At 49.1% G+C, this 13050-nt stretch overlaps 1 protein-coding gene across 27 annotated transcripts in view; it reads right to left on the bottom strand.

The window, feature by feature from the left end:
- NAV2 (neuron navigator 2) overlaps window positions 1-13050 on the bottom strand; it is a 763895-nt gene that overhangs the window by 37689 nt on the left and 713156 nt on the right. For all 27 annotated transcript variants that reach the window (XM_051824899.3, XM_002708951.6, XM_089310702.1 and 24 more), the window contains 6 exons: window positions 11874-11897; window positions 11684-11758; window positions 5811-5894; window positions 5356-5467; window positions 3989-4134; window positions 817-989 (listed from right to left, as the gene is read on the bottom strand). In XM_051824899.3, coding sequence (XP_051680859.2) covers window positions 817-989; window positions 3989-4134; window positions 5356-5467; window positions 5811-5894; window positions 11684-11758; window positions 11874-11897 — 614 coding nt within the window. The remainder of the gene's footprint in view (window positions 1-816; window positions 990-3988; window positions 4135-5355; window positions 5468-5810; window positions 5895-11683; window positions 11759-11873; window positions 11898-13050) is intronic.

Raw genomic sequence — 13050 nt, forward strand, 5'->3', positions numbered from 1 at the left:
GTCGCTTAAACTCCACGTCTCCCTTCCGGTTCATGTCTTCACACAGGTGAACAGGCCTCTGTATTCCCTGCTCGTGCCTCGAGAGCCTGGGCCTTGGACTGTCTTCCTGTCTCTCCATGGTGGAACAAACAGCCTGGGCTCCGTGGGAACCACGGGGGTCAGTGGTACCTTGTAGCCAAGGGGAACAGGACCTAAATAACTGAACCCCCAAGCAGCCGAGCCCCCGAGGAAAGGCGCACACACTGCTCTATAAAACATGAAATCCTTGGATGAAAACAACTGCTACTTGATTGTCCCACTGTCTTCAACTTCCATTTTCTGAGCTCTGACCTCAGAGAAAGAGCCGACACCAAATTCTGACCAAAGAAGAAAAGGCTCAACTAAGTCTTCTCACCTAAATGGACCAGAATTTCGGCAAAAATTCGCCAAGACTAATAACATCATCTCCCCCTCAGAGCAAAAATGTTTCTGGTTCTTTCACGTCCACAGACTTTGCTCAGTCCTTAGGCAAGGGTAAGCAGACAACAACCTCAATCCAAGATGGCATACAGAGAAATGGAAATAAAGCCAGGTTAAGGGGTTTGCTGAGGCCAGCCAGCTGACTATGGACACTGACACCATCAGAACTCAAACCCAAGTTGCCTTTCTCTTTCAGTGTCGCCAGCCCTAAAACATTGAAAGAACACGCATAGTTCTGTCAAGCAAAACATGAAAGGTTGCAAGGTGCAGATGCACCATCAATCACAGGACTTGCAGCCATGCCAATGCGAGAGGGCTCCTAGGGGACAAAGACGGCCCCCGAGCAGGCAGACTCACAGGGAGTTGGAGTGGGAGTTCCGCAGCAGCGGGGTGGAGCCCGTGGTGCCGTTGTGCGGCAGCTTCGGCGAGGAAGGCAGTGATGAGTCCGTCATCTCCTCTATGTCTGAATGCGAGGATGCCGACTTGGGGGACTTCTTCTTCCCGAAAGCTTGCTTGAAGGAGCTGCGTAACTGAATACAAGAGATCATCAGCCTGGCAGGGGCTGCCACCGGCGCTCAGACTTGGCTCAGCAGAGACATGCACACGAGAGAGCAGTTAATTCTCCCACATCTCCCCCGCCAAAGGACAAGGTTCCCCAGAGCTCTCTCGCATCAGTGCATTAAGGGAAGAGGAGTTATATGGTGTTGACAGCTCGGGAGACTGGACCTGTGGGTGACATTCCATGCCTACGCTTGGTTCAAGACTAATGCCAACTGCAAGACAGAGCCTGGCTCAGCAGATGGGTGTCGGGGAGATGAGGTTACACAGCAACGAAGCAGGATGCTCAGACACGGTGACGGATGCGCATGGGGTTAGTCATATCAATGGATGGGTTAGCTTGGTATCTGATATTAAAGTGGGTCTTGCTTACCTCATTGACCTGCCAGAGAAAACGCAAGCAAAAACAGGGAGGGGGGAGGAAAAAAGACAATTTTTAACAGAGAAAGCCAGTGACAGGGAAAGCTTCGGAGTTTTCAGACACAACACGGCTAATAATAAACACCACACACGGAGGAGGTTTCCAGTAGGAACACGAGTCTTTGAAATTACTGGGGGTATCTTCTTCCATGATGGAAGGAAAGGAGTAACGGGAGGGGGGCTTACAATCTGTGTCCTGCTGGCTTCTCCCTGTCAGGTGACATGGATGCTCCCACCCCCTTCCATGATGCTCACTCTCTTTTGCTTCCTACCAGTCATCTCTCTACGCCTTAGGTTTCTGGAGGCGGGGACACATGTCTTCTTTCCTTAGCAGGGCAAGGTCCCACACGGTTGGAGAGCTCTCAGAAACATGTACCTAGGAGTTCCTGCAGTCCTTCTACACGAGAAGGTAATCCAACAGGTAGGGAACTAGCTACTTATTACTCCAAAAATGGAGAGTTACTTTTAAGGGACTTATTAACCGGGTTGGGCCAAGGACTGGTATGTCACAATTTCCCCAAAGCATAAACAGACCTGAAAATTTGAACAATTAAATGCAATGTCTTCTTCTATGAAACCTATGATCAACATGTATTTTTCTAAGCCAAAATAATAATGAGAATGAGAATGGAAATAATTCATCTTGAAATTACTTTAAAAAGTAACTGCCTTAGCCCATGTCATGGTGCAGTGGGTGAAGCTACCATCTTGGATGCTTGCATCCCACACTGCAGTGCTGGTTCAAGTCCTGGCTGCTCTGCTTTGGATCCAGCTCCTTGCTAATGTGCTTAGGAAGGCAGTGGAATATGGCCAAATACTTGGGCCCCTACCACTCACATGGGAGACTTGGAGAGAGTTCCAGGCTCCTGGCATTGGCCTGGCCCAGCCCTGGCCATTTTTGCCCTTTGGGAAGGGAACAAAAAGATGGAAGATATCTCTCCCTCTCTCTCTCTCCCTTCCTCCCTCCCTCCCACTCTCTCTTTCTCTCTCTCTTTCCTTCTGTCACTGTGCCTTTCAAATACATAAATAAATCTTTGAAAAATAAGTGCCCTTTTTAAAAGTCTTTCTTGCTTCTGAAAATATATTCTAGGGGTCCCCTTAGCCACTGAGAAAATTCATAAAATGGGCCATTCTGAAAACAGGAGATTTTCCTCCATAACACGTCCAGCTCACAGCAAGTCTAGATCCCATTTCTCTCCCGTGTTCCACTTCCGACCATATTTCTAGAGAGCTGTCAGAGAAACAGGAGGGTGTGACATACAAGCCAACAGCCTCGATTCTTGCCTCTGTATCTGGTAAAACATCAGGTGGAAGGCGCAATTACAAAGATTAGGCAGAATTAAGCTTTGGGATTAGCTGAGGATGGCAGTTACCCATCTTTCCCGATTTCACTGACAACCAAGAGTTATCTTAAAGCAAGGTAAACAAGCTTTTCTTTTTCTTGAAGCAAACGGACAATTACTATTTTTATAGACAATAATTCTCATCACTTTGATAATCAAATCAGATCATATTTGTCATCTGCATATCAGAGATGGCAGCATGAGTTAATCCTATCTGTTTAGTCAGAGCAAATGAGTCGACTCAAAGCTATTAGAAATGTAAAGAACAAAAATAATTAGAATGATGGGAGGGTCACACTCTACTGGCCTCTCAGCGTGCCCCCAGTGCAAGACACATCAATAACCAAAACACCAAGTTCCCAACTCCTCCATCACTAGACCTCGCCACCCATCCAAGATGACACAAGATGAGCGACAGGTGAGGGACGAATGAGGACACTGGTGCTGCTATGAGAACACGATGTTGGCGCTGACAGATGGGACCCTGTGAGCACGGAGCACCTTCAGATCAACACGGGGGATCCCTGCACTGAAGCCAGAGCGCAGTGATGTCACACAGAGCTCTGCGGCCACAACAGCAGAGGGACCAAGTGGGCAGGAGAGTGGGAAAAGCCATTCAGGAAACCACTGTCCGGAAATGCAAGCAGCTCTTTGGGACTATGGACACGTGGAGAAATGCTACAACAGATACGGATCCCCATTTTGAGGTAGAATTCTCAGTTTAGAGCTGCTCAGTAATTCTTAATATCGACAGTATGAAACGGTCAGTTTTCCAAGAGAAGGTTGGTTTGATACGGTCCCACACAATTACAAAAATAAACAGATAAAGATTACGGTTAACAGTGAGGTCACTAATTTGTGATTTGTGCTAAAAAAATACTCTCAAACTAAGAAGTCACTTAATTGGTGACACTGCTCTAGTATCTGGAACTTTGTGGCCAACATCTAATGAGGAAGAAATGATACATGTATGGAATGGGGGATGAGTCCTTCACATAAAGTCTCATGCAAGAGAAAAACTATCAGGTGGAGGTGATTTTTCAAACCTTAGTGTTTTGCTGAGCACAACAATGATTTCCATGGAAACCTATGCACAAACTGCTCCTGGGGTCTACTCCCAAGGCTCTGTGTGCCGAAGTTAAGAGCTAACACACTTGGTTCTGTGACTGCATAGTGGTCCCTGGGATAGTCTTTGGCTACACACTCACCCAGTTCTTTCTCTTCTTTTTCTTGGAGTCACTCTCTATGTTGCTGCCCACGCTGGAGTGGCTGGTGGCGCTGTTGATGCTGGAGACGCTGTCGGAGGAGTGCTGCCTGCGAATGCGGAGGTCTGAAGCCTGGGAGGCGCCGTTTCCTGGAGACCAAGGCGGGGTAAGTCAGTAGCTGCTTGCTTGGGCCCAATCCTCTCTCCTAAGCCACAGCCCTCACAGCATAGAGATATCAGGTATTTTGCACTGAGACATCACCTGGGTTCCCCCTCCTGGATTTAAGGTCCTTGAGTAGGTACCCTTTAGTCCATTAAATGAGGTCTATCTCTTCCGCACTTGACAAATGAGAAGTCAAGGGAGGCACTGGGAGAACTTCTCCCATGCCAGCTCTGGTAAGCTGCAGATAGGCACAAAGGGTTTCCGAATGGCAGCCACAGCCACTGCTGTCGCCAGCCTCCAGCCTCCTCCTCTCTGTGCTCTCTCTGCTCCTGCAACACGTGGTCTTTTTCAGCCCCTTGTTGTGTGCCATGCCCGCCTTCTCTCAGGGCCCTCGCCAATGCTATGCCCTCTACCTGGAATTCTCTTCTCTTTTCACTCAGGCCAGCTCTTGCTAAGCCATGCCACCCATCATCACTTCTTCCAAAACAATGAAGATACTACACATAACAGTGCTATCTGAAATAAAGTTTGCCCACAGGTTTCCGCTGGATCCACAGTCCAGCCTGGAAGAGCACTGGTTTTAGAGCCAGACAGATTCAAGGCCTCGATCTGTTTCTGCTCCTTATACTCTCTGCCCATAGGAAGTGACTCAGTCTCTGAAACTGCTCTCATCAGTGCAATGAGGAAGACATCAGTGTCACAGGTGCAGAAATAAAATGAAATACATAAAACACTTTTACGTAGTCTTGAGAACCCAATAAGTGATCCACAAATGCTAGATATCAGTATTTTTTGCAGGAGGTCACTCACCTTCATGCCCACTTTTTAATTTTAGTCCCAATTCTGATACACAAAGATGAAGCAAATTACCCAGAAAAGTTTTTCTGGACAATAAGAGACAGCCCTTTTCAGCTGATTTCTTGCTGGCGTGTAAGCATCAAAGCGTTAGCGAAGTCAAGGGCTGTAAAACTCTCTGCCAACAGAAGTTTATTCCTTGCATTTGGGAGATACATCCAGAGAAGAGGATGAGCTGCAAGAGCCATCTTTATCAGGGCCAGCAGCAAACACAAGTTGCCTTCCAGGACCAGTCCTACTGACCCGGAAGTAGATCACACAGGGGTCCAGCCAGGGAGGTTGCATCAGTGCCGTCAGGGGAGGGCCCCAGGGCAGGCAGGCTGTTTGTCTAAGGGCTGCGTCTCTTACTTTACCTTTGCAGTTGAGCTCTGGTGTGTTAATTACTCCATTAATGGCAGCCTGGGCAGCTGCGTTCTGTTTCTTCAGCAGCTCGATAGTTTTCCTTAACTCATTCAGTTCTGAATCCTGGAGCACAGAGAGAGGCATGGATCACCTTCAAATCATGGCACACGAGTTCAACTGAAGTACGAGTTAGGTTCAACAGAGGGGGGCAGTGAATGAGATCAGGAAAACCTGCCTTCGGCATAAATTAACATAGAAGAAGAGTAAGACTATATGCGTAAAAGATCTGTCATTCATTTGACCGAAGTCACACTTTTCCCTAACAGACCTATTATTGACAATTAAGTTCTGGCAGGTTCAAGGACTAGACCAAACTCTGTATGATGATCTAAAGGAAAGACAGGAATATTTTTAGGTTTCTTGCTTATGTCCAAGCAGGGAGAAAACAGCCTTCCTCCTGCCTTACCTTCTGCTCGGCTGTCATGGTCAAACTCTGGAGCCTGATTGTCATGTTCCCCAGACTCTGTTCAAAAGCTGCCACCAGGTGGGCCTGGAGGAGGAAGACACCGCTCAGTTATGCTACGGTGCACGGCAAGAGTGCCGGAAGGCGCTGCGGCCTACAGGCAGGGCCCCTCATCAGGGCCACTTGATCTGGCCCGTCTACCCCTTCAGCTACTTCTTAAATCCTACTTCCCACTACTCTCTGGAATCAAGTTACTCTAATCCCCAACTCACTCAGACGCCCTGTGTTCCTTCCCACCCCAGGGCCCTGTGCATCCCTCTCCTGCAGTCTGGAAGGCTCTCCCCACCCTGCCTGACTCATGTTCACATGTCTGTCTCAAGAGCTCTCAGCTCATGCCTTCATCACACCTCCAGCCCAGGCTGGTTCCCTCCCATTCCATCTCACAGGCACAGCCTCCCTCTGATGCACACTCCGTGCTATCACAGTCAACAGTGAGTGCAGGTTTATGTCTGCTCTGCTCCACTGCAGGGTGCTCTTTTGCTCACCAAGTGCCAAGCTCACAGCAGAGGCTCATAATAACCATGTTTGTAGAACGAGGGAACAAAATAGCTGGCTTACTTGGCTTGTTATGATCCTGCCTAATAAAAAGCCACTGAAAGGCCCATCTGCTACCTCCTTGGAGAAACCTTTCCCAGTGCCCCAGGGACTCAATTTCCCCATAGGCTCTCATGCACATCTATATACTTCTGTTGGATGTGAGGTCAGATGCACCACTACTTTACCTATTATTAGGACATTTTTTAAAAATGTGGTAATTGTAATTAAAGTATGCATTCCAGTTTCAGAGATGCTAAAACATGAAAAAAAAAAAAACCCTATGTATCTTAGAATTGAGAAATGTATAATTTTCCTGCCTGCCCCTTCTCTATAACTATCTTCAAGGGCAACAGACAGCTTTGTGTCCCCATCCTAAGCCTTCTGCCTGGGACACAGAGGAGCAGGTGAAGTGTTGACTGACTGAACAAGGATCTTGGTAATGACAGAACCAGAGTAAAGAATGGATTTTTTTTTTTATTTATTTGAAGGGCAGAGAGAGAAAGAGAGAGGGAGAGAGAGAGATATCTTTCATCCAGTGTTTCACTCCCTAAATGGCCACAATGGCTGGGGTTGGGCCTGAACAAAACCAGGAGCTTCTTCTGGGTCTCCCACATGGGTACAGGGGCCTAGGCACTTGAGCCATGCTGTTTGTTCCCAGGTGCGTTTGCAGGGAGCTGGGTTGGAAGTGGAGTTGCCAAGACTCGAACTTGCACCATATGGGATGCCGACACTGCAGGCTAAAGCTCAACATTCTTCACCACAGTGCCAGCCCTTAGAATGGATGCTTTTTCTTTCTTTCTTTCTTTCTTTCTTTATTTTTTATTATTTTTTTGACAGGCAGGAGTGGACAGTGAGAGAGAGAAACAGAGAGAAAGGTCTTCCTTTTGCCTTTGGTTCACCCTCCAATGGCCGCCACGGCCGGCGCGCTGCAACCAGTGCACCACGCCGATACAATGGCAGGAGCCAGGTACTTATCAGGTCTCCCATGGGGTGCAGGGCCCAAGTCCTTGGGCCATCCTCCACTGCATTCCCTGGCCACAGCAGAGGGCCGGCCTGGAAGAGGGGCAACCGGGACAGGATCCGGTGCCCCGACCGGGACTAGAACCCGGTGTGCCGGCGCCACAAGGCGGAGGATTAGCCTAGTGAGCCGCGGCGCCAGCAGAATGGATGCTTTTTCAAACAGTCATGCTAAAGAATTCCTAGCCATTGATGAAGAACCCATGAGCATGCCAGGCCCTTCTAACGTCCAAAATCCACCTGCATCAATGGAACAAGAGCCTGTCCTTTAGTTAGAGATATTGGGCAGATGAGATGGGGGTCACTACGTCTACTTTGCTCACCCCTGCCTCTTCACTGCTGGTCCAAAGCAGCCAGATGTGTGCTGGATGAGCAAATATAAGGACCAAAGAGAAGAGCAGTTAGATGGAAGAGGCAGTGTGGCATAGGAGAAGCAAACAGAATGTAGTTAGAGGTATTCAGGGCTCATTCTAGTTCCTTCTGACTGCTCTTAACACTGAGCGAGTCATCTAATTTTAGGAGAACAGCACCTATCTTCCTCCCAGGGTTACTCTGAACACTAAATGAGATAAGACAGGTGAAAATGGTCTATAAACTTGTGAGGAATTGTAGAACACAAGGATGAACGGACACTGTGGTGAAAGAAAGGTTTGGGGATGAGAATGTGACAAAAAATATGAGATGAATATATGAGGGTTTTCCAAAAAGTTTATGGGAAACAGAATTAAAAGTAAACTTATTTTGGTGCAAAAAATTTTGAAAACCATGCAAATGAGTCTTCAAAAAGTTCCTGGAAAATGTGTATTATGAAAAAACTATACATGTATTTCAAAAAATCTTATACAAAAATCAACTTTATTCATTTATCCAGCTCTCTGCTATGGCCTTGGAAAGCAATAGAAGATGGTCCAAGTGTTTGGGCCCCTGCATCTGCATGGGAGACCAGGAGGAAGCTCCTGGCTCTGAATCGGTGTAGCTCTGGCCATTGTGGCCAACTGGGGAGTGAACCAGCAGATGAAAGACCTCTCTCTCTCTCTCTCTCTCTGCCTCTCCTTCTCCCTCTGTATAACTCTGACTTTCAAATAAATAAATCTTAAAAAAAAATATATATATATATATATATGCTTTAGTCTGTCCTGGTGAATGCAGCAAAGCCAAAGCCAATCAATGCAAGGCGGTTTCATGGTAGGTGAAGACAACGGAGCAACACACAGCCGTGCGGACAGATGCCTGCCATCCTCACCCTGCACAGCAATCACCAGGCTGCACTGACAGCATTCTGTCTCCACTTACTCCCATGCTGTGTCTGACTGCCACTCATGCTTCCCATTGTGGGCGCTCAGATTTTCTACGCAATTAGAAACCCAAGCTCAAACCTGACCCCGCGGAGACTGCTAGTGAGAAAGTGGTTCTGCAGGCTCACGGAGAAACGCATTTGCTCTGAGGTACCAGAGGATCCCATTTTGCTGGCACAACCAGGAACATATGGGCTGCACGGGCTGCGCTGAGCCGGGTTCAGAGCCACAGAACAGCCTTCGCACCAAGCACCATTCTCCCGTTCCCAAGGAAAACAAACACAAGTGGTAGGAAAACACCGGAGAAGGCAACTCGGAGGAGTTTGTGCTAGAAAAACAAACACAGCTCGGTCTGTGACAAAGACGGCAGACAATAAAGCAGGCTAGCACCGCTGGTTGTGTGCGGTAAGACTCAATATTGACTTAAACAGTACTGGATTCACTGGCATTTAAAGAGAGGGCAAAACACACTTTTGGACTAAGTTCTGGGACACGGGGCAGAGTTCAAATGGCCAGCACGAGGTCACTGGAGCAAGGAACCCGAGGGCACTGATGAGCAAATTAATGACTACGTGCTAATCAGTGAAGGGCAGCAAGGGACTCTGGGAGTCTAAACCAGGAGAGAACCTCAGAATATCTTGGGGGTGGGGGTGTTGCTGTCCAGCCTCACCTGTGGGAATTATCCCAGGAGACCCTGTTTCACTGGGAATCAATTTGGTTTTGGATCCAGAGGCACACACCTGGTTATCCAGTGATGCATCTGCCCTTACAGTGCCTTTGTCGATTTGTCTGAATAGAATCTAAGCTTTGGAATTCGGTTCTCCCATCTATATCTGATGCTGTTTTGAGAACATCACAGGCGGTTGAGAGGAAAATAAAGGACTACACAATGCGCAGCCGGCTAGTATGTTAGAGCTTCAGGAAAAAATTAGATTTGTTGAAATGGAAGAGGGATTAAGAGAACGAGTGAGAACGAGAGCAGCTATCAATTGTTGAGGTCAGGCACCGTGTGCAGTGCTTCATGCGCAGACTTCAGGAGAGACGGTTTTTTTGAATGGACTTGGGTGGGAATCGCCAGGGTTCAAATGCCAGGTCAATGATTACTTTGCCGTGTTGACTCAGTGCCCCGGTCAAAGGGGACACTCTTTTGAAGCTGCCTTCCAAGTCAATAGTGCGCTACAGCGTCACACAGGGTCACACAGGCCGGTTCCTGCCAGGCTTCAACACGGCCATCTGCGGTCTCGGGCTGGGTGGTGAATTCCTGAGCAGGGCACCCTGCCTGAGAGGCACCCTGGCACCTTCCATACTCTCCGAGATCTCAGGTTCCGTTGTGGCAAAGCCGCAGGATGGCAGATCCCCTGCCTCTCCTCCGCCTCCCTAACCCAACATCCACACCCCAGGCAGGACACTTTCTAAAGAGCAAAGTGGATCATCTCACTACTTGCTTATTAGAACTCACTGATGGGGCTCTCCTAACTTCAATAGAGCGCTCGGACCCTGCCTGACGGTTCAGACACAGCGACCTGACCCCGGCCGTTCCTCGAAGCTTTCTGCCTCCCCACCTGCCTCTGCTCTCCATCTCCCTCTCTCTCTCACTCTCACCCAAGCCATGGATTCTAACCATACCAAGCTACCTAGAGTTCCAAATGCACCAAGATCCTTCCCCCTTGGCCTTGGCCTAGACTATTCTCTTTGGTCACAATGCTGTCCTCCCTATGCATCTTCTCCTATACCACATCCATCAAATGCCACCTCCTCCAGGGAGTCCCTTGTGGGACCTCCTTGCTATCCCCACAGAGACTGATTTTGGTGTTCCTCTTGTGTACCCACAGCCTCCTCCCTTCATCTGCAGCAGTTACCGTGTCACGACAATGCGGTTTGTTTCGCGTCTCCGATGGTGCAGAGACTGAACACAAGGATGACAGTGGCTGTGCTTGCTTTGCTATTGAAGCCGCAGTGCCTGGGGCGTGGCTGGCACTCAGACAGTTGTTGAACTGAACGCTGGCTGGCAGTGCCTCCCAAACATGCCATTGTGCACATTATAATTACAAAGCAGATTGCTATTTACCACAAAGCCCTACGGTTTTTTTTTGTTTTTTTGTTTTTTTTTTTTTGCTCCCTTTCTTTTCTTTCTTCTTTCTTTTCCCTTAAGGGCAAACTTTGCAGGAAGAGGAGGAGAAATGAACAGCTTTTTTTTTTTTTTCCGGGGGGCGGGGGGGAGAGATCCCACCTGTTGGTTCCCTCCCCGTGTGCCTGCAATGGCTCCCTGGTTGGGAATAAAGCTGAGAATTCAATCCAGGTCTCCTACATGGGCAGCAGGGACCCAACTACTTGAGCCACTGTCTGCCACCTCTCAGGATCTGCATCAGCAGGAAGTTGCATTCAGGAGCTAGAGCCGGGAATGGAACCCGGGCACTCCAATGTGAGACGTGGGCATGCCAACCACAGTCTTAACCTCTAAGTCAAATACCCACTCTGCAATCAATATCTTAATGAACACTTAACATATTGCAAGTGTTTCCTGCTACTGCACCCTGGGAGCAGCAGGTGATGGTTCAAGTGCTTGGGTACCTGCAGCTCACATGGGAGACGAGGATGGAGCTCTGGACTCCAGGCTGAAGTCCTGGGTATAGAGGTGTGAGTATTTGGGGAGTGAACCAGCATATGCAAGACCTCTCCTTCAATCTCTCACTCTTTCAAGTGATGAAAATAAATATTAAAAATATACACACTGGAAGCCGTGATCACCAGACAACAGTGGAAGGTAAGCTCATCACCCCCATGGCACAGAGCACAGCGGGCTTGCAGGTTACAATCACAGGCAGAGTGGCGGCTGACATCCACAGCCAGGGGGCTGCAGCCTGTGTCCTCATTATCACACTGTGCTGCTTCTCGGGTGCTCGGAGCCCAGCAGGCGGGGGTGGCTGCGCTTAGCCCCGGCAGCTGCCGCCCCGCGTCTGTACTCACATTTGCCGTCAGCTGCGTCGTCAATGCTGACACCTTCTCTTGGGAGGCATCCAGCTCCCGCCGAAGTTTGCGAATCTGAAGATGACCAGGGAGAGCGTTACTCACTTCAGGAGTCTATTCCCAGCTGGAGCTTGGCAAAAACAACCGATAGCAGCAAGAGAGAAAATACCACCAGCAAATCATTGCTTACCTCCGACTGGCACTTTTCTTCCGGCTGTAAAGATAACAAAGAGGAAATCAGAGTGGTGGAGGAGCAACGCACAGCACAGGCCGGCCTGTGAGGAGGGCCTTACTTGGACACACGGAGCAGTCTGCAAGCTGCGTTTGTTCCTGGTATATTGCTTTAATTAAGCTGACCCATCAGTCACACACAAATGGCTTATCATTTTAAGGGATGAGAAAAACATTCCAAGTGTTCTGTTGTAAGGAGCCCCCGCCCCCATGTGGAGATGGAAGCTGGGCAGGTGCACAGGAGAGGGGCGTGAGCCAGACCCAGCAAAGATAATCACAGAACACCTAGTTGCATCTGAAACGCTTTTTAGTCTAAGTACATCCCAAGCCATACTGGGGACATACTTCTATGAGGAAATTGTTGCTAAGCTGAGTTTCAAATGTCGTTGGTTGTTCTGGGTTTACTTGGCTTTGTCATGCAAGGGGCAAGGAAGACTGCTCCTAGGGTCACTCTGCCCCATGTGCTCTTCCCCGTCCTGTCCCAGGACACTACAGCAGGAGCAGTGGCAGGGCAGAAAGGGGAAGCGGCTGGGAGCTCCTGGTCAGCCAGCCCAGGAATTCCAGAGGCTGTGAGCCTAACTGTGGCCTTCATCTTCCTGCTGTCCTACCTGGAATCCCCCACAATTCCCTGTGTGACCCTGGTGAGTGAGGGTGAACCCTGAGGCCTCTCTGACTGGCAGGGTCTTCCTTGCTGGCTCTGAGGCTCCGGGGACACAGGCACCGGGCAGTGAGAAATTCTAAAACGCTCTCTTCTCCAACAGGGGGAACCCACACAGGCTGGAGGAACCTGCTACAGGAGGAGCCTTGCTTTCCTTCTCCTCTGGTTCCCACAGGGGCCTACAGAGCACACATCCCTGGGGCAACCGCTGTGGTGCAGTGGGCTAAGCCACTGCCTGTGACACCAGCACTCCATATGCAAGTACCAGCCTGAGTCCCAGATGCTTTGCTTCCAATCCAGCTGTGTGTGTGTGTGTGTGTGTGTGTGTGTCCCTCTCTCTGTCTTTCAAATAAATAAATAGATAACCGGAAGGAGGAGGAGGAGAACATGACAGCAACAGCAACATATCCCTTCCCTCCAACTGCCACTCCAACTTCACATGGTGACGGGGTGACAGGGGAGCCGGGGGAGTGAGTGA

Source organism: Oryctolagus cuniculus, chromosome 1 (genome assembly GCF_051225735.1).
Source record: "Oryctolagus cuniculus isolate XC-2025 breed Fujian yellow rabbit chromosome 1, ASM5122573v1, whole genome shotgun sequence".
Classification (NCBI taxonomy): Eukaryota; Metazoa; Chordata; class Mammalia; order Lagomorpha; family Leporidae; genus Oryctolagus; species Oryctolagus cuniculus.